At 42.7% G+C, this 27,446-nt stretch overlaps 3 protein-coding genes across 7 annotated transcripts in view; 2 read left to right on the forward strand and 1 right to left on the reverse strand.

Moving 5' to 3' along the window:
* The window catches only part of LOC111951883 (ectonucleoside triphosphate diphosphohydrolase 6), a 33,166-nt gene extending 30,349 nt beyond the window's left edge, over positions 1 to 2,817 (forward strand). For 2 of the 4 annotated variants that reach the window (XM_023970186.2, XM_023970185.3), the window contains 4 exons: positions 1,671 to 1,811; positions 1,932 to 1,988; positions 2,147 to 2,259; positions 2,366 to 2,817. In XM_023970186.2, coding sequence (XP_023825954.1) covers positions 1,671 to 1,811; positions 1,932 to 1,988; positions 2,147 to 2,259; positions 2,366 to 2,449 — 395 coding nt within the window. In that variant the 3' untranslated portion in view covers positions 2,450 to 2,817. Of the gene's footprint in view, positions 1 to 1,653; positions 1,812 to 1,931; positions 1,989 to 2,146; positions 2,260 to 2,365 lie in introns of all 4 variants that reach the window. The other 2 variants (XM_023970187.2, XM_023970188.2) reach the window with 1 other exon arrangement.
* Positions 2,807 to 3,792, reverse strand: LOC111951884 (barrier-to-autointegration factor-like protein). Of its 2 annotated transcripts, none has more exons than XM_023970190.2 (3): positions 3,698 to 3,792; positions 3,372 to 3,499; positions 2,807 to 3,062 (listed from the first exon to the last, which is right to left on the reverse strand). In XM_023970190.2, exons 2-3 carry the CDS (start codon positions 3,495 to 3,497, stop codon positions 2,916 to 2,918), a joined length of 273 nt encoding a protein of 90 aa, XP_023825958.1. In that variant the 5' UTR covers positions 3,498 to 3,499; positions 3,698 to 3,792; the 3' UTR covers positions 2,807 to 2,915. The 2 variants fall into 2 exon arrangements, with proteins under 2 accessions (XP_023825958.1, XP_023825957.1); XM_023970189.1 differs by having other exon boundaries at positions 3,675 to 3,770.
* A 3,348-nt stretch (positions 3,793 to 7,140) lies between these two features.
* On the forward strand, positions 7,141 to 27,407 carry pygb (phosphorylase, glycogen; brain). The gene is made up of 20 exons (XM_023970045.2): positions 7,141 to 7,509; positions 8,740 to 8,841; positions 10,863 to 10,941; positions 11,093 to 11,196; positions 11,276 to 11,407; positions 11,555 to 11,666; positions 13,019 to 13,101; positions 17,592 to 17,735; positions 18,532 to 18,624; positions 21,162 to 21,308; positions 21,660 to 21,823; positions 22,046 to 22,160; positions 22,418 to 22,519; positions 22,687 to 22,834; positions 23,727 to 23,785; positions 23,987 to 24,128; positions 25,000 to 25,207; positions 25,493 to 25,627; positions 26,129 to 26,195; positions 26,742 to 27,407. The coding sequence occupies exons 1-20, from the start codon at positions 7,267 to 7,269 to the stop codon at positions 26,904 to 26,906; spliced, it is 2,544 nt and encodes an 847-aa protein (XP_023825813.1). The 5' UTR covers positions 7,141 to 7,266; the 3' UTR covers positions 26,907 to 27,407.
* Positions 27,408 to 27,446: the final 39 nt, after the last annotated feature.

Raw genomic sequence — 27,446 nt, forward strand, 5'->3', positions numbered from 1 at the left:
TATGCAGACCACCTTAGTGCCTGTGCCCAAGAAACTAAGGTAACCTGCCTAAATGACTACCGACCCATAGCACTACGTCTGTAGCCATAAAGTGCTTTGAAAGGCTGGTCATGGCTCACATCAACACATCATCCAGAAACCCTAGACCCACTCCAATTTGCATACCGCCCCAACAGATCCACAGATGATGCAATCTTTATTGCACTCCACACTGCCCTTTCCCACCTGGACAAAAGGAACACCTATGTGAGAATGCTATTCATTGACTACAGCTTAGCGTTCAACACCATAGTGCCTCAAAGCTCATCAATAAGCTAAGGCCCTGGGACTAAACACCTCCTCTGCAACTGGATCCTGGACATCCTGACGGGCCGTCCCCAGGTGGTAGGGTAGGTAACAACACACCGTCACGCTGATCCTCAACACAGGGGCCCTCAGGGTGCGTGCTCAGTCCCCTCCTGTCTCCCTGTTCACTCATGACTGCACGGCCAGGCATGACTCTGACACCATCATTAAATTTGCAGATGACACAACAGTGGTAGGCCGATCAACGACGAGACAGCCTATGAGGAGGGGTCAGAGACCTGGCCGTGTGGTGCCAGGACAACACCTCTCCCTCAACGTGATCAAGACAAAAGAGATGATTGTGGACGACAGGAAAAGGAGGACCGAGAACGCCCCCATTCTCATCGACGGGGCTGCAGTGGAGCAGGTGAGAGCTTCAAGTTCCTTGGTGTCCACATCACCAACAAATTAACATGGTCCAAGCACACCAAGACAGTCGTGAAGAAGGCATGACAAAACCTTTTCCCCCTCAGGAGACTGAAAGATTTGCATGGGTCCTCCCTGAACATCTAGGCAAATGGCTACCCAGACTATTTGCATTTCCCCTTTCCCACTCTTTACACCACTGCTACTCTCTGTTGTCATCTATGCATAGTCACTTTAATTACTCTACCTACATGTACATACTACCGCAACTAACCTGTGCCCCCGCACATTGACTCTGTATTGGTACCCCCCTGTATATTGGTGGCAGGTAGCCTAGTGGTTAGAGCGTTGGACTAGTAACCGAAAGGTTGCAAGATCAAATCCCGAGCTGACAAGGTAAAAATCTGTTGTTCTCCCCTGAACAAGGCYGTTAACCCACTGTTCCTAGGCCGTCATTGAAAATAGGAATTTGTTCTTAACTGACTAGTTAAATAAAGTTAAAATTAAAATAGTCTCACTGTTGTTATTTTACTGCTGCTCTTTAATTACTTGTTACTTTTATCTCTTTTTATCCGTATTTTTTTTAATTTGCAATGTTGGTTAGGGGCTTTTAAGTAAGCATTTCACTGTAAGGTCTACACCTGTTATATAATCGCCACAGGGGACTAATCAAATTTGATTTGATTTGGACTTTTAGTTTCATACACCAGCTGAAAATACTATATTTTTGTTTTATATTGAAAATATATTTCACAGCGGTTTAGGTGGTACAATGATTTTCTATACTACACAATTGCTTGTTTTGTCACTAACTGAAATTAGGCGAACTATTAGAATTTTAGCATCCAGGAAACGATGGATTTCTGCATATTGCACCTTTAATAAACAATTCATTGCCTTCTATAGACAGTGCCTAACCTGACCATTGTTTTGTGTATTAAGTTTTGTTTCTGTTTCAGGAGTGCCCATTTATGAGTCCTGCCTTAGGAAAGTGGAGAAGGTGCTGTATAGGAAGGTGAAGAAGGCAGAGGAAGCCAAAGATATTGAATTCTATGCCTTTTCATACTACTATGACAGAGCTGTGGATCTGGGRGCTATTGGTAGGAACCCTACCTACCTTTTGCCACTTCAGTTGGTGTAAATGATTATGCTACTTAGTTTAATGATATCTTCATATAGAAATTTAATGTAGTTCTATTCTAATATCCCCTTTCACTCAGATGAGAAAACAGGAGGGATTATAAAAGTCAGCGATTACATTGACACTGCTAAAAGAGGTAAGACAGCACCCTCATGCTGCATGTGGTTCGCTATTACTGAACTGAATATGAACTTGACTTATCCCTTTTAATCAACGCTTGACTCATTGCTTTCACACATTTAATTATTGGAATTTAGTGAATACTTGCAAGAAATCACCTTTTATTTCTCCCAGTGTGCAACGGAATGACAGTTACTCCCAGAGAGAATCCTTTTCTTTGTCTGGATCTAACCTACATCTCTACAATGCTGCAAGAGCTTGGTTTTCCCAAAGAAAAAGTATTTAAGGTGAGAACCAAATGCAAAGAAATGCCATTTATCATTCAATCGAAATCAATGCATTTCCATGGGTCTGTATCCAATGGTCAAGGAAGTGATTTGTGTGTGCTTTCAGCTGGTGAGGAAGATTGATGAAGTGGAGACTAGTTGGGCTCTGGGGGCTACTTTCCACTACATAGAGTCCCTTCACAGTCAGTGAGCTGCCAGTTTCACCTCACTTGCTGCTGCCATGACATGCCAGTGTTTCTGTGCTGCAAAGTACACTCAGGCCATTTTCCCAAAGTGATTGTACTTGTTTTTCTGTGCAAAGTTTTCAGAATTGTAGTTTATTTTACCAGTTGCCTTTTGAATGTTTGACTTTATTTTAGCAGGTGTGGTTGGTTTATACTTAAGGAATGTTGGTTGTGTAATAAAGCACATGCTACTGCTGTAGTTTAAAGGAGCATGACCAATTACATATTTGAATATAACATTGTGCTAAAATGTCAGTTTCTGTGTACAATTCAGAATCAATTGGGGTAATGAAGGCATATGTATTTTGAATAAAAGAAAACAATTTAGATTTCACATCTTTATTAAATTATTCTGCTCAGACAAACCAAGCCACTGACATTTCCACTATAAACAGATTAATGTTCTAATCTTTAAAATGTTACATTAGGGACTCATAGGAATGAATCACACCACTCTCTCAGGCACTGGGAGCAGGATGTAGCATTCCTGGTGTTGGCACCGCTGGTGTCTTTCAGCCACTCAYTGAACAGCTCCCCATCCTTCCGCAGCAGCAGATACTGACCCAGAACCACAAAGGCCTAAGAAGGAGATGCAGCAGTTATCCTACATATTACTTTGTTGCAGTGGGCCTGCCCCTAAGTGCAGGTCAGTACTGTGGTGCTACTGTCCATAGTGGGAAAATCATCAAAACAAGCCTTGTCCTGGGGACCCAATGGGGTGCATTGACCAGTCCCCATTTGCCACGAAGCCAAAGCCTTGACAACTTWAGGTGCAGGAGCTCCACAATACTTGACCTAACGTTAACATTCTAAGAGGTAAAAAAATGTATATAGTCTAGAATGCATAGCATGTGAAGCGCTGTAAAAAATAAAAAAATAAGAATTTACTCTGTCAAAACCTTGCTCCTCCAGTTTATTTCCCAAGACCTCGCCAATTCCCGACAGTGCTGTCACCGGTTTATCGCCCATGGGTTCTCCAACGAAGTCCCTGTGCTTCTGAGAAGTGGTCGACATTTCTGCAAGAGACAGCTGCGCAATGATGGTCTAGTAACGTTAGACAAACAACTAGGCTCTCTGTGCTAACTCACTCTAATAACATTAGCTCTAGTCGTGTCTGTGAGCCATATGCTACCTACAGCTTCCAGTTAATATTTCAGTAGGCATATGTCTAAACATGTTGAAATAACTTACACTATTGTATTTCACGTCCTTACCCGAGACAATGGACACACTGGCCTTTACTAATTGTTACCACCCGTTTCTGATTTGACAGATCACGTGCTATAAAAGTGCGAATTTGCGTACTAAAACAACACCTGTAGATAATTAAATGAGAGTGTGACGATAGGCTACTGTGGGGATTGATGGTCTGGTTACACAGCAGGTTAGGAGAACTAACAGCAGGTTAGGTGAAATAACGTAGCAGGTAAGGAGAATGAGGATAAGGTTAGGAAATGGCATAGACGGCGCATAAATTTAACGTTTGTGGAAGCTTATTTTGACCATAAAAATGCACCTTTATAATACAGCATTCCATGCYTCATCACATTTGCAGACTTGTGTAAGAAACCCTTCMATTCGTAATGTGATGAGTAGATTGGATAGTAATAATTTAGAACTCGATCACTGTTCGCAAACAGACCGTTCAATGCATGGCTGACTGCATATAGCAGGGATCATAAACTAGATTCAGCCGAGCACAGATTTTTACTTGAGCGGATTGTCAGGAGGCCTGWACATAATTACAAATAATTTGTCAACTGCAAATTGACAGCAAAAAGCCCAAAACGGACTAAAACAGAATAATTTCAAACCTTGCTTACATTTGTATACGATCACATACTGTATATCTCTATTATGCGTGGGAATACTTTGGAACAGATTTTACAGTATTTTATGTCCAACAATAAAACGTTTAAAAAATATATAGATTAAATATATATATTTATCAGTGGAGGCTCCTCAGAGGAGGAAGGGGAGGACCATCCTCAGTGAATTTCATATTATWWAAAAAAAAAAAAGAAAACATTGAAAAAGTTAACTTTTTAGATTAAACTATACTAAATATATTCACGTCACAAAATAATTGAWTYAAACACAGTGTTTTGCAATGAAGGTCTACAGTAGCCTCAACAGCACTCTGTAGGGTAGCACCATGGTGTAGCCGGAGGACAGCTATCTTCCTTCTTCCTCTTGCCAGTACATTGACTTCAATACAAAACCTKGGAGGCTCTTGGTTCTCACCCCATTCCATAGACTTACACAGCAATTATGACAACTTSCGGAGGACGTCCTCCAACCTATCAGACCTCTTGCAGCATGAACTGACATGTTTTCCACCAAATCAAAGGATCAGAATCTAGTACTGAAAGGATAAGCTACAGCTAGTTAGTTCTGCATAAAATGTGGTGAGTAGTTGACTCAAAGAGAGAGAAAGACTAGTTGAACAGTTTAACAAATTAATTTCTTCAAAAATTAAGGAGAGTACTCCCGGGTGGCGCAGTGGTCTAAGGCGCTACATCGCAGTGCTAGCTGTCCCACCAGAGATTCTGGGTTCGAGCCCAGGCTCTGTCGCAGCCGGCCGTGACCGGGAGGTCCATGGGGCGACGCATAGTTGGCCCAGTGTCGTCCGGGTTAGGGGGGATTTGGCTTGGAAAGTATTTTTTGCCTGGTCACATACAGCTGATGTGTTGTTCATTGAAGTCCACAAGCGAAGGGAAAAGGTGAGAGGGGGAGAGTGCATAGAGGCTAGAATTAATACAACGTGGCTGCTATGAAAGTGAACTATTGTGGACAGTCTGAGCACTAATGGAGGGATTGTGCGTTCCTGGTGTAACTCGGGCAGTTGTTGTTGCCATCCTGTACCTGTCCCGCAGGTGTGATGTTCAGATGTACCGATCCTGTGCAGGTGTTGTTACACGTGGTCTGCCACTGRGAGGATGATCATCTGTCCGTCCTGTCTCTCTSTAGCACTGTCTTAGGCGTCTCACAGTACGGACTTTGCWATTTATTGCCKTGGCCACATCTGCAGTCSTCATGTATCCTTGCAGCATGCCCAAGGCACGTTCATGCAGATGAGCAGGGACCCTGGGCATCTTTCTTTTAATGTTTTTCAGAGTCAGTAGAAAGGCCTCTTTAGTGTCCTAAYTTTTCAGAACTGTGACCTTAATTGCCTACCATCTGTAAYCTGTTAGTGTCTTAATGACCGTTCCACAGGTGCATGTTCATTAATTGTTTATGGTTCATTGAACAAGCATGGGAAACAGTGTTTAAACCCTTTACAATGAAGATCTGTGAAGTTTTTATTTTTATTTTTACGAATTATCTTTGAAAGACAGAATCCTGAAAAATGGACGTTTCTTTTTTTGCTGAGTAAATATATATATATATTTTTTTTTTTGCTCAGAAAACTTGGGGTTCTAAATAAAATCACCCGCGAGTCAAATTCGGCAACGCAACCGCCAGTTGGAGAACCCTAGCGTGTAGCGTAGAATGAGCCTAGGCTATAGGCTATACAAGCTACGTTTCTTCTTTGTATGGTAATCATTGTGCCTTTTATAAACACATTTCAGGCAATTCTACTACACTTTATATGACTGGAGACATTAACAGAATATTTATTAATTAAACATATTCAGGGTAGACTACTCTGCTGACACTGACAAACAGATCAATAAAAACGGCATTATCCATAGATCTATGAGAAGGAGAGGCACAACCTTGATAATGATTGAATTGGCTATACACAGTGCGCGCTTGCCGGGGATGCCGATGCTTTCCCGCTGGTGCCAATAGGCTATACTGTTGTTATCACAATTAAGTTGCATTTTTTGCAACTAAAAGACAGATTACAGTCGTTTCATTGTATTCTCTTTATTCATTCTCTTTACAGCAATACACTCTACATTTCACTGACAATCGCAACTCAACAATCATCTATTTGGTATTTGCAGTGCGCGCTGCTTTTCTTTCCAACTGTAGGTAATGCAATTTAAAACAATCCATATTGTATTTTTTGATGAAGCTAATGATCCTCTGTGGCCAAATCATGCTTTAGTAGGCTAGCCTATTTGAATGATTGTATGTATTTCTGTATAGACAGAAGGCTAATTAGGCTATATAACTTCGGCAATGTATTTGAATTTCCTTTTGGGAAGCGCTTAGCTTCCAKTACCCTTATGGACGCGTCGACTATTGGAAAATGTTTAGGCCAAAGACAGGTTTAGAAACTTTAGAAAGTATTGTGGTTAGGTTTATCCACAATACTAGTCGTCAACAACTGTTGTCCCCGACACTATCACTAGATGGCGCTGTAAGACTGGATCTAGCCACAACGAAACGTAAACAGACCATCAGTCCCGACCTTATAGCTAAATGGCCCCGACATACCATAAATCAGTACCATAACCATTGAGCTATAAAATAACAATCATAACAAGTGTAAGTAGCTAGATTATACTAAATATTATTTATAATTTCCKCCTTCTGTCTGTGACTATACTATTTCAGAACATAACGACGTAGCCATCGACGCGACGCTTGATCTAGATCTGACGTCAAGACGTATTCTTTTTCGCACAGATGGACCAATAAGAGACAAGTGCGAACACACTCCCCTCCCATCAATCCAAACTGATAGAATTAAGGGGTGTGTTTCGAGGAAGTATTTTTTCTTCTAGGAACCAACTGTCTGCCATCAAGGGCTATCAGGCGTGGATCTTCTCAACTCAACTTCTAATCAATTCAAACCTTGCACAAGTTCGGGTAGAGTTTATCTGAAGCTATGAGCAGCCCACTGAGTGACCATGAAAAGAGAAAACAGATCAGCGTGCGTGGCATTGCAGGGTTGGGCGATGTCGTAGAAATCAAGAAAAGTTTCAACAGGCATCTTCACTTCACTCTTGTCAAAGATCGCAATGTAGCCACCCCTCGGGATTACTACTTCGCCCTGGCTCACACAGTCAGGGACCATCTCGTTGGGAGATGGATCCGCACTCAGCAATATTATTATGAGAAAGATCCAAAGGTAAAGGCGAAAACATCTCCCTGAAATTATACAGGAAGTGTATGGGATWAGGTTTCCTTGTTACTTTGTTGCACATGCAATGTGTCCAGTTGCATTTTGAAATAAGTGGTTATTTGTATTCTTGGTCTGCTCTTCATGCAAGTTTCTATTTGATTATTCCCAGAGCCTGTATGTGTAGAAGAGGATACCCAATTTACTGCAATGAGTTGTTTCCATAGACTGTATGAAAAATAATTATTTTGTTCAAATAGTTTCAGCTTGCTAGTGGTGGCTGRAACCTGGTCTCAGAGCATTTCATAATATTCTGTACGTAAATGCGAGCGGCTTCATTTAGTGTATGTTACTTTTCGTATTGTATGTATTAATTTGTGAATGTCCATCTCCCATTTCGTATATATGATATGTTACGAATTACAATTCATATTATATGTTACGAATTTGGAAAATATATGATATATGTTATGAATTCTAGCATGGTGGCTAACGTTAGCTAGCTGGCTAATGTTAGCTAGGCTAAGYGTTCAGTTTAGGAGTTGGGTTAGTTAAAGGGGTTAAGGTTAGGGGAAGGGTTTAAACATTTTTTGGCTAACATGCTAAGTAGTTGCAAAGTAGCTAAAAGGTAGTAAGTAGTTGAAAAGTTACTAAAATGCTCAAGTTGTCCACGATGAGATTCAAACTCGCAGCCATCCACCCCGACCAACCACCCTACTTTMGTTTTTGRCATGAGTAACCATATGTCTTATGTAACCAAATCAAACATAAATTATCCTACTATTTTGAGTGTCTCGGATTTACATTTTACTATGTTACGTCTAGTCTGAGACCAGGCTGAGTAGTAATTTAACACACCGGTGAATATCTACTTTCAGGCATTCGGCTACCAATAGCATAGCTCTCAAGAACCCAAGTGAGGTATACCCAGTTTGCTGCCCTCCCCCCCTTAGGTTCTCAGCTGCCCCCCCCCCCTTAGTTTCTCAGCTGCCCACCCCTAGGTTCTCAGTGTTGGGGATTTATGACGTCATGCTGACCCAACTTTGCTCAATTCTTTAGCACAGATTCTTCAGCTTCTGATGATCTCAAGTTGATTAGCGCCACTGAATGACCGGTCACAACTCTGTTTTGCTACAAAGTGTTTGAGTCATTGTGCCTACAGTATATATTTTTTCCAAACCGTTTCTTTGACTGTCTACATATCTCTGACATGCTGAAACCCATCTATGTCATCTTCAGAGGATCCACTATCTATCATTGGAGTTTTACATGGGTCGGACCCTTCAGAACACCATGATCAACCTGGGCCTGCAGAATGCTTGCGATGAAGCCATCTACCAGGTAAAACCATACACCTGCACTGCCAGTGTCTTTAAAAAAAACTGTACCTCCTGCCATACAATCAGGATGAAGATGTGGGCCTCAAACTCCCCACGTATCCATCCCTAGTCCAAAATCAGACCTGACTTTGTCTGCTTGGTTTGTGTGGTGGGCTTATTAGTGTCTCTCCCAGGTACAATGCTTTCATCACCAGTGTCACAGTCCAGCACTGAAGCTCACTGTGTTCTGACTAGGGGGGGGGGGGGTCATATTACCATTCATCCAATACATGTTTTATAAGACCTCCCTTTGTTTTAGCTTTCAATGGGGATTTAAAGAGTTTCTTCAATATTTTTGAATGCTTTTTAGTCAGTAGTTCTGAAAGTAACGCTCTAGAGCCAAAAAGTGTTCCCTGAAATTGTGTACTACGTCACATGTGCAGATATGTGCACCTTGTCAATGCACGCTCTTGCTGTGCTGTGTGTACATCTTGCTAGCTGTCACMCAAATGTTGAGGGGTGGAAGCTCATTGGCTAGAACTCGGAACTGCTAGGGGGCTGGCCTACGTGGGGGAACATTTTAGGAAAATGATGCAGCACAGCTTCTAAAAAAACAGTTGCTTTCTAACTAGGGATTTCGTGGCCAATTTAAAGTGAGACATTAATTCTGCTCATAGATTATGCATGTATGAACTACACATTGACACATCKAGCCCAAAACGGGAGGTTTWAAAAAATACTCAGTRGCCAAAGTTCCAGAGCATGTCTTTAATGCTAGTAGCTGTAACCCTATTTCTCATGATGAAGGTGCCTTTYCTAGTGATGTTTTGGAGACTATCAGTACAGACAGACTGTTTACTGAGGCTGCCTGCCCCAGTATCTGAATGTTAGAGATGTCAACGATGAGTATGACATGTCTCCTCTCTAAAGCCCTGGAAGCTCAGATTCAAACTCACATTAGACAGCTCTGCAAGCGTTATAATGTCAAAATGTGTTAGTTGCTCAGCAAAAATCCATATTTGGTAATAACTATCTTAATTTACCCCTGTTACGGCCAGTATGTACTTCCAAAAAAGGTCTAAATAAAAATGTACAAGCAACCGAAAACATGCCTATTCGGCAACTCCAATTTAAATCAGTCATTCCTGCCACACAGGTTGGAAGTCTACAACAGCTRAATACATTGGAAGTGCCGAAGATTWTTCTTTTTRCCCTGGTTGCTTTTACATTTTTATATAGACCTTTTTTGGAAGTACATATTTGTACATAAAAATCCATATTTGGTGAATAACTAACACATTTTGACATAACGCTTGCAGAGCTGTTTGAATCGGAGCCTCCCTGGGCGATCGAGAGGAGACCCGCCATACTRATGGTTGACATCTCTAACTGACAGATACTGGGGCAGAGGCTACCATGCCTCTCGTATAGTATCTCAGTGTTATATCTGATTAGTAGACCTAGTRTATGTGGTCTCCTCAAAAGCAACCTGAGATTTAAACCTAATGTACAGTATCTGTAGCTTTTAACAATCTTCTTGTTCAGAATTGTACAAWGCACCCTTTTGTTTGCACTAAGTTAAATAGAATCTCCGTATGAAAGACAAGGCATCATCACAGCCTGCAAGTGTGAGGTCTGTTGGCCACGTTGCGTAGACGGGTAGGCCTAGATTGGGAGAGTCAACCGCAGTCAGTTCTCACTCAGCAGAGAAAACGTACAGAAATGTAGGCCTATATTTGTTTTATTTCCTCATTGTTCTTCATCAGAACACAATCTATAAGGAACAGCATGTTACAAGTGTATGATTTAAAAAAATATCACACACACCAACTAACCTGCAAGTAGGCTACATACTGCTGTGTCTGTATTGCCTAAATTCAAACCTTAAAATAGTAGGCTTATATTAGGACTCCTTGTGCTTTAAGTTTCTACAATAGAGACAAGGGTTACTCAAGTTCATGTCAAACTCTATTGGCACCTGATGCTGATGTATGCCTGGGGCTGTATAGGAGATGTTTCTAATGAGTTCTCTCTGTTGACCAGCTGGGCTTGGACATAGAGGAGCTGGAGGAGATCGAGGAGGATGCTGGCTTGGGGAATGGGGGACTGGGCCGCCTTGCAGGTAAGGCTTCAAACACTCTTTGTCACAAATGCCTTGTGACACTCAGACATTTGAACATGATCTGTGTAAACTCAAACATCTCACCCAATGCAGGCAAATGTAAGTAGAGCATACCATAAGAAATGGACCTTCACTCGTTRCTCCGTTTCAGCTTGTTTCCTGGACTCCATGGCCTCTCTAGGCCTGGCAGCCTATGGCTATGGCATCCGCTATGAGTTTGGCATCTTTAACCAGAAGATTTCCAATGGCTGGCAGGTAATGGATCATGGCATTCTTGGTCACATTTAACGGTTATTGTAATATTGCATCCGTACATATTTTTGTTCCCTCTCAGGTGGAGGAGGCTGATGATTGGCTGCGGTATGGGAACCCYTGGGAGAAGGCTCGTCCAGAGTACATGCTCCCTGTGCATTTCTATGGCCGAGTGGAGCAAACAGCAGAGGGCGTGAAGTGGGTGGACACCCAGGTGAGTCTGTGCACCAGACACACGCGTACACATGCACACATACACCATGTGATCACAGACAAACCATTTGAATKGATCGGCATTTATCTTCTAATTCTCTGTTTCCCCATCTCCTTTCTCCTAATACTTAATTTTTTTGTTCCCTAGGTTGTCCTGGCCATGCCTTATGACACTCCTGTGCCTGGATTCAAGAACAACACAGTTAACACCATGAGACTGTGGTCTGCTAAGGCACCCATTGACTTCAACCTGCAGGAATGTACGTCTCCATGCCCATTTTTAGCGRAGATCTGTTTAGCTGTTGAGATATATAGCCTGTTGTCAATAGAGGTTGGTAACTCTACTCTTTAAACTAACTGTAGCTGATATACTCAGGTGCCTAAAAMACACTTTGCTAGGCCTATGTTAAGAATACACTAGTCACAATAGATAATGGCAGTTATATTGCTGTCTATGGGAGCTAATTCATCTTTAGAGAACTGTGGTATGTAGACCTTGACTTCTCCCACGACCCTCCAAGCTCCCACAAACCCTCAGCCCAGCCTTGAACTGTGAGTCCAGTTTTGCACAGATGGATATTTCTTTTGAGTTTCTAAGGATCTATTTATGGAAAATACATCCAGATTTTTCTTCGTATAATATTTATTACTTACAAAGCCATCTGGCCTGCAGTAGTTAGCTTACTCTTCAACCAGTTGAAGTTCTCTTCTTCTGGGTTCTTGGTTTCTCCTCTTATATGGCAGGTGGACAGAGAGAYCCAGGGAAATTATGCTAATATGAGCTGAGGTCAAGTCCAGTCAGGCCAAGATTAATGGGTATTTATGCAAAGAGTGGCAATGGGGGGAGATGGTTACCTTAAAAAAGAAGCTGTTTGGAATACAAAGTGTTGCCCCCTGTACCAACACAATGCCATTGCACCATTGGTGGGGGAGGGGAGGGGGCAGCCTGCCAACATTACCCATGGATACGACCCTCTTAGGTCATGGAGCTTAGGGCGCTTTCTACGCTGACTGTTTCCAGGAACTCTCTACTGTTGTGCAGAAAATCCTTAATGAAGTTGGCCACGCTCAGACTAAATAAATTCAACACTGGATCCCATTTCAAATGCTGTGACATTACATAGTACTAAGATGGTGTGCCATTCTCCTAGTGAGGTGTGTGTGTGTGTGTGTGTGTGGTCTTCCAAGCTGTATTTAGACAAGCCTGAGAAGCAGGTTTGGTTGAGTTAATGTTTACCATGCAAGCATGTGTAGCCATGAGAAACAACTGGGTTCCCTGGGCTCATGTAATCGACGAGTGGTTACAGCAAGGGACAAACCTACAAGTCACATCTCTAGTGACCGCTTAATGTCAGTTTTGAATTAAGCATCGGATTTTTTTCAACCACTACTCAATTGCATTAGGATCTGTTAAAAAAAACTTTTRCAAAGTGAGGTGTAGATCATCTATGCTGTTTTATACTGTGTACCTATACTGCTCAGCCACAGCAGGACCCACAACAATCAAGCTGCCTAAAGCCTTTGAAGAAGAGATCGTCCTCGACCTTGACAGATTGCTGATGTATAATTGAAATACTGTATCGTTTTAAATGGTCCCCTCTCTCTTGTGCAGTCAATGTTGGTGACTACATTGAAGCTGTGTTAGACCGCAACCTGGCTGAGAACATCTCACGCGTCCTCTATCCRAACGACAATGTGAGTATCTATGTAACCCTTATGGAGTAGAGATGACATTCTGCAAGTGCTCAAAGTGAAAATGACCAGCAATAGTGTGTGAGAAAAAGACATTCGCTAGGCCACACGGGGGTGGTGCGTTCTCTCCAGCCATGACCTAATAAGGTCATAAGGGAAGTGTTGTGGTGGTGGCGGAGTGTCTTTGGTACAGCATTCAGCACAATCTCCTCAGTGCTGCAGACTCCGACGTGTAACGTGAAGCACGTCAGCTGTTCAAGTTAGGATGAGGAAACCGCAAGGTTGCTCAACATGTACTGAGAATGGTATTACTCTCGATGCATGTAGATATGTGTAGCATAGTTAGTATGGGTGGAGCAGAGGTCTATGCCTGCCCCAGTTTGTCCTTGGTTAAATAAAAGCAGCATTTGGTAAAAGTTGGATCCACCCGCGCCTCATACATACTCTTGCTGAATCTGACATGGTAGTGTGATGCAGTGCAGGCGGAAAGTTTTCAGACCCCTTCACTTTTACCACATTTTGTTACATTACAGCCTTATTTTAAAATGGATTCAATTGTAAAAAAAATCCTCATCAATCTAAACACAATACTCCATAATGACAAAGCAAAAACAGGTTTTTAGATTTTGTCCACATAAAAAAAAATGATATATATTAGTGGGATATGGATTGAAGTGGGGACACGACAGTATTGATACACGTGCGATTTTGCAGGTATTCCTACTGACAAAGGCATGGTGAGAAGTCTGTAATTTTAATCATAGGTACACTTCAACTGTGAGAGACGGAATCTAAAACAAAAATACAGAAATACACTGTGAGTTAGCTGATGACTTTGTTATAGTATTAATTCTGCATTTTATTGGCATGACTAAGTAATTTGATACATCAGAAAAAGCATAACTTATATTATTTGGTACCAGAAACCTTGTTTGCAATTACAGAGATCATACGTTTCGCTGTAGTCTTTGGACAGTGTTTGCACACACTGCAGCAAGGAATTTTGGCCCGACTCCTCATACAGACTTGCTTCCAGATCCGTTCAGGTTTTCGGCGGGCACTGTCGCTGAGGGCAATAGGGACTTTTCAGCTCCCTCCAAGATTGTTCTATTGGGTTCAGGCTGGAGAACTGGCTAGCCACTCCAGGACCTTGGAGTGCTTCTTAGAGCCACTCCTTAGTTGCCCTGGCTGTGGTTTATCGGGTCGTTGTATGCTGGAAGACCCAGCCACTGACCCATTCGTTCCAATCTACTTACTGAGGAAGAGCGTTTTGGGCCAAGATCTCGCGATCCATGGGCCCCAATCCATTCCTCCTCTCAATGACGGTGCAGGTCGTGCCTGTCCCCTTTGGGCAGAAAAGCATCCCCAAAGAATGATGTTTCCACCTCCATGCTTCACGGGTTGGGATTGGTGTTCTTGGGGTCTCGTAACCTCATTCCTTTATCTTCCTCCAAAACACGAGCGAGTTGGAGTTTTAGGACCAGAAAAAGCTCTATATTTCTGTCTCATCAAGACCACAATGACCTGTCTCCCATTCCTCCGCTGGATCATCCAAATGGTCATTGGCAAAGCTTAGACGGGCTGGACATGCGCTGGGCTATGAGCAGGGGACCTGACGTTGTGACTCTGCGGATTTTTAATCCAATGACGCGCCGTCATCGTGTGGTATCTGAATAGAGTGTATTCTTTGAGGACTGTGGTCCCCAGCTCTCTTCAGGTCAATTGACAGGTCCTGCCGTTTGTGAGTTTCTGGGCTGATCCCTCACCTTCCCCATGATCATTGATGCCTGGCGGGTCCTAGCAGAGTATACGACCACGTAAGGTGAGGATGTCGCACAAGTTGCGAGTCTGCACCAGGAGATAGATGCCGGAGGAGGAGCTGTGAGGAATTGACCGTCATCTTCAACTTCTAGTTCCATTTCTATATATTGCGCCAACAGTTGTGCCATTTTTTTCTCAACCAAGCTGCTTGCCTATTGTCCTGTAGCCCATCCCACCTTGTTTCAGGTCATTACAATTTTAATCCTGAGTCCTAACAGCTCTCTGGTTTGGCCATTGTGAGAAGGTTGGAGTCTGTTCTGATTGAGTGTGTGGATCAGGTTTTTTTATACAGGAACGAGTGTCAAAACAAGGCGTGCAGTTTTAATACAGTAATGAGTGGGAGAACAGGAGGGCTTCTCTTAAAGAAAAACTAAACGAGGGGTCTGTGAGTAGCCGAATTCTTACTTGGTTGGTAGGTGATCAAATACTTATGTCATGCAATAAATGCAAATTAATTACTTAAAAATCATACAATGTGATTTTCTGGATTTTTGTTTTAGATTCCGTCTCTCACAGTTGAAGTGTACCTATGATAAAAAGTACAGACCTCTACATGCTTTGTAAGTAGGAAAACCTGCAAAATCGGCAGTGTATCAAATACTTGTTCTCCCCACTGTATATATATATATATATATATAGAAATAAATAAAAACGTTTTAGTCAGACCTTTTTCTATGATACCAGGTGCATCCTGTTTCCGTTGATAATCCTTGCGATGTTTCTACAACTTGATTGGAGTCCACCTGTGGTAAATTCAATTGATTGGACATGATTTGGAAAGGCACACACCTGTTTATATAAGGTCCCACAGTTGACAGTGCATGTCAGAGCAAAAACCAAGCAAATCAAATTTTATTGGTCACATACACATGGTTAGCAGATGTTAATGTGAGTGTAGTGAAATGCTTGTGTTCCTAGTTCCGACAGTGCAGTAATATCTAACAAGTAATCTAATAATTCCCCAACAGCTACCTAATACACACAAATCTAAAGGGATGAATGAAAATATGTACATATAAATATGGATGCGCGATGTCCGAGCGGCATAGGCAAGGTGCAATAGATGCTATAAAATACAGTATATACATATTATATGACTAATGTAAGATATGTTAACATTATTAAAGTGGCATTGTTAAAAGTGACTAGTGATTGGTTCTCAATGTAGGCAGCAGCCTCTGAGTTAGTGATTGCTGTTTTTCAGTGTCTCGGTCCCAGCTTTCATGTACCTGTACTGACCTCGCCTTCTGGATGGTAGTGGTGTGAACAGGCAGTGGCTCGGGTGGTTGTTGTCCTTGATGATCTTTTTGGCCTTCCTGTGACATKGGGTGCTGTAGGTGTCATGGAGGYCAGGTAGTTTGCCCCGGTGATGCGTTGTGCAGACCMCAKRACCCTCTGGAGAYCCTTMCGGTTGAGGYTGGTGCTGTTGCRGTACCAGGCTGTGATACAGCCCGACAGYATGATCTCGATTGTGCYTCTGTAAAAGTTTGTCAGGGTTTTGGATGACAAGCCCAAACTTTTTCAGCCTTCTGAGGTTGAAGAGGCGCTGTTGTGTGTGGGTGGACCATTTCACTTTGTCTGTGATGTGTACGCCGAGGAACAGCACTCTACCAATAAGGCCTTTATGGTAGAGTGGCCAGACAGGAATCCACTTCTCAGTAAAAGGCACATGACAGCCCGCTTGGAGTTTGCCAAAAGGCACCTAAAGGACTTTCAGACCAAGATTCTCTGGTCTGATGAAACCAAGATTGAACTCTTTGGCCTGAATGCCAAGCYTCACGTCTCGATGAAACCAGGCACCCTCATCACCTGGCCAATATGATCGCTACAGTGAAGCATGGTGGTGGCAGCATCATGCCATGGGGATGTGTTTCAGCGGCAGGGACTGGGAGACTAGTCAGGATCAAGGTAAAGATGAACGGAGCAAAGTACAGAGAGATCCTTGAGGAAAATCYGCTCCAGAGCGCTCAGGACCTCAGACTGGGGGCGAAGGTTCAACATCCAACAGGACAACGACCCTAAGTACACAGCCAAGACAATGCAGGTGTGGCTTCGGGACAAGTCTCTGACTATCCTTGAGGGGCCCAGCCAGAGCCAAGACTTGATACCGGTATAACATATCTGGAGAGACCTGAAAATAGCTGTGCAGCGATGCTCCCCATCCAACCTGACAGCTTGAGAGGATCTGCAGAGAAGAATGGGAGAAACTCTCCAAATACAGGTGTGCCAAGCTTGTAGCGTCATAACCAAGAAGACTTAAGGCTGTAATCGCTGCAAAATGTGCTTCAATAAAGTACTGATTAAAGGGTCTGTATACTTATGTAAAAGTGATATTTCAGTTTAGTTTTTTATGCATTTGCAAAAATGTCTAAATCTGTTTTTGGTTTATTATTATGGGGTATCGAGGGGGGGGAAACAACTATTTAATCTATTTAAGAATAAGGTTGTAACGTAACAAGATGTGGAAAAAGTGAAGGTCTGAATACTTTCCCGAACGCATTGAATATATGAATATACTATTTATTCACAAGCATTTCACTGCACCTGCGATAATGTCTGCAAATCTGTGTCCGACGCTAAACTGATGCTAGGTATTCACCACATGGGATCAACTTGCCCTTGAGTGATTGCTTTGAGAATAGACTGTGTTATAATTCTAAGTGTGTGTTCAGTTCTTTGAGGGCAAGGAGCTGCGTCTGAAGCAAGAGTACTTTGTGGTGGCCGCCACACTGCAGGACATCATCCGCCGCTTCAAGTCCTCCAAGTTTGGCTGCAGAGACCCRGTCAGGACCTCCTTTGAGACCTTCCCAGAGAAGGTATTGTATTTCACTATATCCAATGTGAGCAGTCAATTGTTTTTTTCTTTGATAAACCCAACCTTATTGCTGTTCCTCAAATCCCATGCACAACCTTTAATATTACACATTTTACAATTAGTACAACCATTTTTTTTCAAATGTGAGCTTTATTTAACTAGGCAAGTCAGTTAAGAACAAATTCTTATTTACAATGACGGCCTACCAAAAGGCCTCCTGCGGGGACGGGCTGGGATTAAAAATATAGGACCAAACACAGATCACGACAAGAGACACCACAACACTACATAAAGAGAGGCCTAAGACAGCAACACAGCATGGCAGCAACACAGCATGGCAGCAACACAGCATGGCAGCAACACAGCATGGCAGCAACACAGCATGGCAGCAGCACAACATGGCAGCAGCACAACATGGTAGCAGCACAAAACATGGTACAAACATAACTGGGCACAGACAACAGCACATAGGACAAGAAGGTAGAGCTTACAATACATCATGCGAAGCAGCCACAACTGTCAGTAAGAGTGTCAATGATTGAGTCTTTGACTGAAGAGATGGAGATAAAACTGTCCAGTGAGTGTTTTTTGCAGCTCGTTCCAGTCGATAGCTGCAGCGAACTGAGAAGAGGAGCGACCCAGGGATGTGTGTGCTTTGGAGACCTTTAACAGAATGTGATTGGCAGAACGGGTGTTGTGGAGGATTAGGGCTGCAGTAGATCTCTTTGATAGGGGGGAGTGAGACCTAAACCAGGGCCATGACTGACACTCTCTCTCCTCTCTCCATCCACTGGTAGGTGGCCATCCAGCTGAATGACACCCACCCTGCCTTGGCCATCCCTGAGCTGATGAGGATCCTAGTGGATCTGGAGAAGTTGGACTGGGACAAGGTAACGTATTCTCRCAGGCTAGGGTTGAATGGCGGGAACCCAMTTACCGAGATTTGCRGCCAAAAACCARTCTTTACCCGGGATAAATAACTGCGGAAAACCAGTGAATTATAATACATTTATTTATATCAACAGCGTGATGTAAAATGGAACTGTTAAATTATATGCAATGTCTAAAACTTGCTTCTGCGGTCTGCCTGATCAATCATCAACGCTCATGTTGACAGCCCATCTCCGTTTGGAGTGCACTTCACAATGCATAGACCTATCTCCTGTTTTTTTCTTGTGACAGGTAGGTCTACATTTGCTGCAGCATAGCCTATGATACAGTAATATAAGGACTGAATGCACGCCTAATTTACACATCTTCTTTCGGGGGTCGCCTTGTCTTTTTAATTGCAGCTGCATTTTATTTTTATTTTTACAGACTATCACTTGAATATTCTTGCGTGAGCAGTCTCTCTCTCTCTCTCTCTCTCTCTCTCTCTCCTCTCTCTCTCTCTCTCCTTCAATTCCATTTGAAATTGCATCGAAAATAGATAATCCTGTTCAAGATTGAGAAATATACAGTTGAAGTCGGAAGTTTACATACATTTAGGTTGGCGTCATTAAAATTAATTTTTTCAACCACTCCACAAGGTTCTTGTGAACAAACTATAGTTTTGGCAAGTCGATTAGGACATCTACTTTGTGCATGACACAAGTCATTTTTCCAACAATTGTTTACAGACAGATTATTTCGCTTATAATTCACTGGATCACAATTACAGTGAGTCAGAAGTTTACATACACTAAGTTGACTGTGCCTTTAAACAGCTTGGAAAATTCCAGAAAAGGATGTCATGGCTTCAGAAGCTTCTGATAGGCTAATTGACATCATTTGAGTCAATTGGAGGTGTACCTGTGGATGCATTTCAAGTCCTACCTTCAAACTCATTGCCTCATTGCTTGACATCATGGTAAATACAAAATAAATCATCCAAGACCTCAGGAAAAAAATTGTAGACCTTCACAAGTCTGATTCATCCTTGGGAGCAATTTCCAAATGTCTGAAGGTACCACGTTCATCTGTACAAACAATAGTATGCAAGTATAAAACACCAATGCAAATCAATCCCAGAACAACACCAAAGGACCTTGTGAAGATGCTGGAGGAAACGGGTACAAAAGTATCTATATCCACAGTAAAACGAGTCCTATATCGACAAACTGAAAGGCCGCTCAGCAAGGAAGAAGCCACTGCTCCAAAACCGCCATAAAAAAGCCAGACTACGGTTTGTAACTGCACATGGGGACAAAGATCGCGACAGGTGCGACAGGACCATTCACAGTTGAGCTTACTCGGTTTAGCTCAACACTGATTGGCTCTTATTATTTTGTATTTTGTTATCAAGGAGGCCAAATCCTCGCTGGCTTCTATTGCATTTGCATTCAATGATACGGGTCTCAACAATGTCATAGATGTTTGGACCAGACAGCATCAGATGGAAACCTACACATACAGAGACAGAGGGGRGCTGTTTAACTCACTCGGATGCTTTCTCCGGTGAGATACATTCAGCCTTTTGTGAGTTGAAGGAAAATTATGAAACACAGAGAGACTAAATGTAAATGAGTCTCTCTCTGATTTGTTTTTTTCTTAGTAATTTTTGGGGGGGAAGCCTGGCTTCCCTTGGCACTATGAATACACGCCARGGCTTATTTACCCAAGAGAGCATATAGCTATCTACATCTATGGGCTTTCATGTTTTTCTGTCGTGCGTAATGTGCAGTAGCCTATATATCATATGTWWTGGATAACGGCACAATCYCTTGGGATTTTAAAATGTATTTTTAATGTAGGGCTCATAAAATGTATTTAATGAATGGGTCATCAGGCTCAGGTAGCATCAGGCTTGATCAAAGCTCTAATCAAATCCAGACAGGCCTATTTATATGTTTTTGAATGACACTTCAGGTTTTGGCGGGAAATACCAGGTTACCRGTGAGAAGTGATTTTATTCTCAGGATGGATCAGTTGTAAAATACTGGGAAAATATTAAACCCTATCCCAGGCCTGGCACTCACTATGACAGTCAGACAAACAGTACCAAGTGAGACGGCTGTATAGATGGTAGGACTGCTTAGGTGTGGGACTGTGTCCCAGTATGAACTCTGGTTGAACTGGAAACCAGAGCTGTTTTGGGGCAGCATTGTTTGAGGAGGGTGGTTTTGCCAAGTCATCGTGACGCGGTAACTGATRCAGCGTGTTGAGCTTGGGTGGAGCCTGTGTATTGGACAATGCTTCCCTCCTCAGGGAAAACTTCCTTCTACTTGAAGAAATAATACAGTTGGCTAGGAATCACATCTGTTATATTGTACAGTACATGCAARTTCCATTGTACTTGTATATGTACAGTATTAGTTATTTATCCTAATCAAATCAACAAACATGTTTTGTGATTTATTAACTGTGATTCGGATGCACTTTTATTGTATAGACATTGTTGACCTGCGATGCCTTTTCTCTTCTCCCCTTCGTCCCCTGTGTGTTCCAGGCCTGGGAGGTGACGCGTCAGACCTGTGCCTACACCAACCACACCGTCCTGCCTGAGGCCCTGGAGCGCTGGCCCATCAGCCTGTTTGAGAAGCTGCTGCCTCGCCACCTGCAGATCATCTATGAGATCAACCACCTCCACCTCCAAGTAAGCCCTCTGTGTCCACTCACTGTCTCGGGACAAAGGAGGCTGATTTCTGCTGCTCTGAAATGGGAGATATTATCATTCATCTCGACTTGGTACGTGCTTTTGATACTGGGTGCTCGAACAAGCTCATCCAGAATGTGTTGAGTGTGTGGATCTTTTTCTATGCTCTGAAGGATCCCCCCTCCCTCCTTTTTGAGTGCTGTCTTGTTTCTTTCCACAGATCTGAGCTCAGTGTAACTTTACCTTTTTATATTAGTAATCAGCAGCACACAAATGCAAGTTGGGACTACATGTATGTGTACTTGACTTTGTGAATGTGCACTTATGAGTTGATTCTCTGTGCCCTCTCAGAGGATCGCTGCCATGTTCCCAGGGGACAATGACCGTCTGAGGAGGATGTCCCTGATCGAGGAGGGAGACCCCAAGAGGATCAACATGGCCCACTTGTGTGTGGTGGGCTCCCACGCTGTCAACGGGGTCGCCCGGATCCACTCTGAAATCGTCAAGAACACTGTGTTAGTGTTTCACCTAAATTCACGTTTGATTATTAAATAAGTCTAACCAAAATAGGTGGTGATGGTGGCTGCTTTGCATGAAACAATTTACAGGCAAACCTGGAGTYTTGTTTTATTAGCTTTCCAGCTATGTTGAACAAGTCTACCAGAGAGACATCCACTGATCCACTAACTTGTTGTGTGCCTGATATATTCACTTGTTGTATGCCTCTCCGTCCTCAGTTTCAAGGACTTCTATGAGGTGGAGCCAGAGAAGTTCCAGAACAAGACCAATGGTATCACTCCTCGCCGCTGGCTGCTGCTGTGTAACCCAGGCCTGGCAGACCTCATCGCTGAGGTAACAGATTTTTACAGAGCTAGAGTACAYAGTACCTCTGAGTTTCTTTTTGGTGCTACCTGCTGGGGAATGAACCTCATTGTGGGTTAGTAGTCCTGCACACCCAATGAACTAATGTCTACCCTTTGTTGTGTTGACTGATCAGTATGTCATTTTTCAAGACCACAAAAGTCTGCACACTGTGTCCACATACTCAAATTCCATTATATTACTATGGTAACTATTTATGCTTTCATGCTTTTTTGTTTTCACCGTAGAAAATTGGAGAGGATTTCTTGACGGACCTCTTCCAYCTGAGGAAACTACTGGACTTCATTGATGACGATGCTTTCATTTGTGACATCGCCAATGTAAAACAGGTAGCTGCTCATTCAGTTCCACATTCTTAACATCTCAACCCTTTATTTKTTTCTCCCAAAAACACAAGAATATAGAGTTGATACAATCTGGGGTCATGGCCAGTCTTGGGAAAAACCCTTTTGAAGTATTTCTCCACCTTTAAATCCCCCTCTGTGTGTTATTACAGGAGAACAAGCAGAAGTTTGCAGCCTACCTGGAGAAGGAGTATGAGGTGAAGATCAACCCTGAGTCTATCTTTGACATCCATGTGAAGAGAATCCATGAGTACAAGAGACAACTGCTCAACGTCCTCCACATCATCACCTTCTACAACCGTAAGAGCTCGTCCACACCTCATAATATGGGGTGATGTTAGTGCCAACAGAAATCTCATACTTCAAACAACTGCACAGTGGAGACTGGTTGCACAGCCAGCACTTTCAGCAACCCAAGGGGCTCAGTGTTTTAAATCCCTAATGATTTAAGGCTCCTGAGTGGCGCAGCTCGGTCTGGAGGCGTCACTACAGYCCCTGGTTCGATCCCGGGCTGTATCACAACCGGCCGTGACCGGGAGTCCCATAGGGCGGCGCAAAATTGGCCCAGTGTCATCCGGGTTAGGAAGGTATGGCTGGGGTAGGCCGTCCATTGTAAATAAGAATTTGTTCTTAACTGACTTGCCTAGTTAAATAAAAAATGTAAACACATTTAATTCAGGCAACTTCTATTGAGTAAATCGTTAGTCAAAAATCTGTTCATTAGAACATCATTACAACCTTATTCTTAAATAGATTAAATAGTTGTTTCCCCCCCCCTCAATACCCCATAATAATAAACCAAAAACAGATTTAGTGACACACTGTCATTTTGGTTCTGAGCTATTTGGATAGAGATCCCAGTAGTAGGTGTACACTGCCCTCTGGCTGTGGAACCGTTTTTTAATTATAATTTTATTTAACCTTTATTAAGCTAGGCAAGTCAGTTAAGAACAATTATTTTTTACAATGACGGCCTACCCCGGCCAAACCCTAACCCGGACAACGCTGGGCCAATTGTGCGCCGCCCTATGGGACTCCCAATCACGGCCGGTTGTAATACAGCCTGAAATCGAACCAGGGTCTGTAGTGACACCTCTAGCACTGAGATGCAGTGCCTTAGACCGCTGCGCCACTCGGGATCCCAGTTAACTGAGCTGAGGGAAATGGAGTAAATTATAATATTTCTCTACAGGGATTAAAAAGGACCCCTCTAAACACTTTGTTCCCAGGACTGTGATAATTGGAGGAAAGGTATGTAGCTAGACATCTGATGTATATGACACAATCAGTCACCATGGAAATAGTATTTTGATTATGAAAATGAAATGTTACAACTGATCTGTTGACTTGTTTGTGATACTTTATATTCGATGTAAGATGAGTTAGTCATTCAGACATATATATTTTTCCCCTCATCAATATCCAACTGTTGACGCTGTCCTCTCTACCCAGGCTGCACCTGGCTACCACATGGCCAAAATGATCATCAAGCTGATCACGGCGGTGGGCCAGGTGATCAACAACGACCCGGTGGTGGGGGACAGGTTAAAGGTCATCTACCTCGAGAACTACAGGGTCTCCCTAGCAGAGAAAGGTGAGAGGATGGTTTGTCCAAGGATTCACAGATGGCTTCCTTTCCTCATGTCCTCTCCTTTATGACCATCAATATGAAAGGACTTGATGGGTGTGAGGAATAGGGTTCAATCCTATCTAGTCCTGTCTGCTATCATTGAAGGAAAGCGAGGCTACTGAGAATGGAGCCCGACTCCTGTTTGTATGGAGCTATGGTTTGGACAGTTGTATTTACGTCAATGTTTTAATGTTGTTATACAGTATGTCTACATGTTACTGGGTAGCAGGGGTGGAAAAAGTACCCAATTGTCATACCTGAGTAAAAGTAAAGATACCTTAATAGAAAATGACTGAAGTAAAAGTCACCCAGTAAAATACCACTTAAGTYTAAGTCTAAAAGTATTTGGTTTTAAATATACTTACGTATCAAAAGTGTAATTGCTAAAATATACTTAATTCTCAAAAGTGAAAGTATAAATCATTTCACATTCCCTATATTACCAGACGGCACGATTTTCTTGTTTTAATTTACGGATAGCTAGGGGCACAATCCAACAACACTCAGACATAATTTACAAATGAAGGATTTGTGTTAATGAGTCCAGCAGATAAGAGGCAGTAGAGATGGCCAGGGATGTTCTCTTGATGTGTGTGAATTGGACCATTTTCCTGTCCTGCTAAGCATTCAAAATGTAATGAGTACTTTTGTGTGCCAGAGAAAATGTAAGGAGTAAAGTACATTATTTTGTTTAAAAACGTACTTTTTTATTGAAGTAAAAGTTGTCAAAAATATAAATACCCCAAAAAACTACTTCAGTACTTTACACCACTGCTGGGTAGGATATACCTAGTATGTTTGTTAAGCCCTTCCCTCTCCCTGCTGTATGTTCCAGTCATCCCTGCAGCTGACTTATCAGAACAGATCTCCACAGCGGGAACAGAGGCCTCTGGCACTGGCAACATGAAGTTCATGCTGAACGGAGCGCTCACCATCGGCACCATGGATGGAGCCAACGTAGAGATGGCTGAGGAGGCCGGAGAGGAGAACCTCTTCATCTTTGGCATGAGGGTAGAGGATGTGGATGCCATGGACCAAACAGGGTGAGAAAGAGCTGACTGGATTGGTGTCAGAATGAATGGGTCTTGTCATAGACTTAACGACAAACGTGCTCTCTTACAAACTGGACGGTAGACATTTCCCTGTTCATTTTATAGGGATATTTCACCCAAATTACAAAATGACAAATTGGTTTTGGTACCAAAAACCAATATGTAATTTTGGTGAACTGTCATTTTAACAGTCAAGATCGCATGGCAAATATTTACCCTGTAATGTTAGCCATCATAATGTTAACCTTGCAACCTTCAAACAATGTATCTGCCCAGGTACAACGCCAGGGAGTACTACGAGCGTCTGTCAGAGCTGAGGCAGGTGATTGATCAGATCCAGACGGGCTACTTCAGTCCCAAAGAGCATGAGCTCTTCAAGGATGTGGTGAACATGCTGATGAACCACGACAGGTAAGCAGAATAACAGCAGTGTTGTTAACATATCAGTGGTATTAGCATATTGTCAGCTCTTCAGAATGTAAGGATGAACTGACCCTGCTTGCTGCTGTTAGCCCATAGGGCAGGGTTCCCCACTGATTGGCTGAATTTGTCCCGTGGGTGATTTTTTTAACATTTGCTCCCCCCAAGTTTTCTGAGCAAAAATGTATTAATTTTTGGACAAACTGTAAAAACACCAGAAAATTTGCTTCAAGTGATTTTAATTTMGTAAATCTGTTCTAAAGTACTCCCACGCAAAATAGAGAGGGGTATGTGATCCTGTACAAATGTAAGCAAGGTTTGAATTGATTGTTTTAGACAAATATTATATCAGTTGGGCTTTTTGCGTTCAATTTGTAAATTATTTGTAATTGTGTTCCGGCCTGCTGACCATGKGCTCAAGAAAAAAATTGAAAKCCGAAAATTGAAAACCTAAGAACTAATTTGTCACTCTGCATCGCTTCTTCACCTCAGGTTCAAAGTGTTTGCTGACTATGAGGCCTACATCACTTGCCAAGATCGAGTCAATGAGCTATACAAGGTGGGCTACGTGTAATGGATTTCATACCATGAAAACATTTCAGAAAACAAGTTTGAAGAACAGTTCTTGTACACTTCTGTCTATTTGAGCTTGTGATGTCTGGCCCTTACATTGACAGTTTTAGTAAGTCCACCAGGGGGTGCTGTCTGATATGGCTCTGTCTACCTTCATACCAACACAAACTGCAAAGCCATCTCTCTCTCTCTACCATTGGGAGGTCAGGGCAGTCAGCATGTCACGTTTACCTGTCAGCAGCCCAGTCCTGGTGTTGGGTTACCGTCTCATGTCTTTCGTCTCATTAACAGCTGGGGCTCCTGTTGCACTRGATGGTTGGGTTGTCACAAAGTGCAACAATTTACAGCAAACCCCAGCACCCCCATTAGCTGCTTCTATTACCAGTTCCCCATGTGGTTGTTGAATTACCACATCCGTTACAATCGTGTAGACCTACAACTGTCTGTTCTCGAAGTAATCATACTAGACAAAACAAGAAGGCAGTTATGTGGCTGACATTTTGATTGAGCTTCCCAATTGTTTTCTTTTCAGAACCCTAAAGAGTGGACAAGAACAGTGATTCGAAACATCGCTGGATCCGGCAAGTTTTCCAGCGACCGAACCATCAGCGAGTACGCCCGGGATATCTGGGGCGTGGAGCCCTCCGATGTGAAGATCCCACCCCCCAACGAGCCCCCTGTTGAATCCTGCAAATGAGGAGCCTGTCTACACTCTCCAGTTAGGCCAGAAGTGCTTGTGTTACCTCTCCTCGCTGTAGSTCTGTCTCATCAGGCTTGACTCATAGCCCACCCATTACAACATTGCAGAGATGGTGTTAGAGTCGGAGGCAGATCGCATGTACAACATCTAAACAGGCAAAGGAAGCTTGTTTGAATCTAACCTCTGCTTACTATTACTCCTGCTAGTCTTTGACTCCACCATGTGCACGTATACTGTAGATGCCAATCCCAGTTGATCAGTAATGACCATACAGTTTACACTGCTGAATATCATTTTTCTATTACTGACTCGGAAGTGTCAACCAAAAATAACACATTTTGTTTGCTACTAAGGCTTGTAATGGGGATTTTGTTTTAATCATCACTGACAAAGCATTGCATTTCAGAGTTATAGAATGTGTACTGTGATTATTTTCCTCTATATGTAAAGTAAGTGCCAGGTCATTAATGTACCAATTTTGGACCATAGCATTCATAAGAGAGAGAAACAATGTTATCTAGAAGCAAGTGCCTGGAC

The sequence above is a fragment of the Salvelinus sp. IW2-2015 genome, linkage group LG25 (genome assembly GCF_002910315.2).
Source record: "Salvelinus sp. IW2-2015 linkage group LG25, ASM291031v2, whole genome shotgun sequence".
Classification (NCBI taxonomy): Eukaryota; Metazoa; Chordata; class Actinopteri; order Salmoniformes; family Salmonidae; genus Salvelinus; species Salvelinus sp. IW2-2015.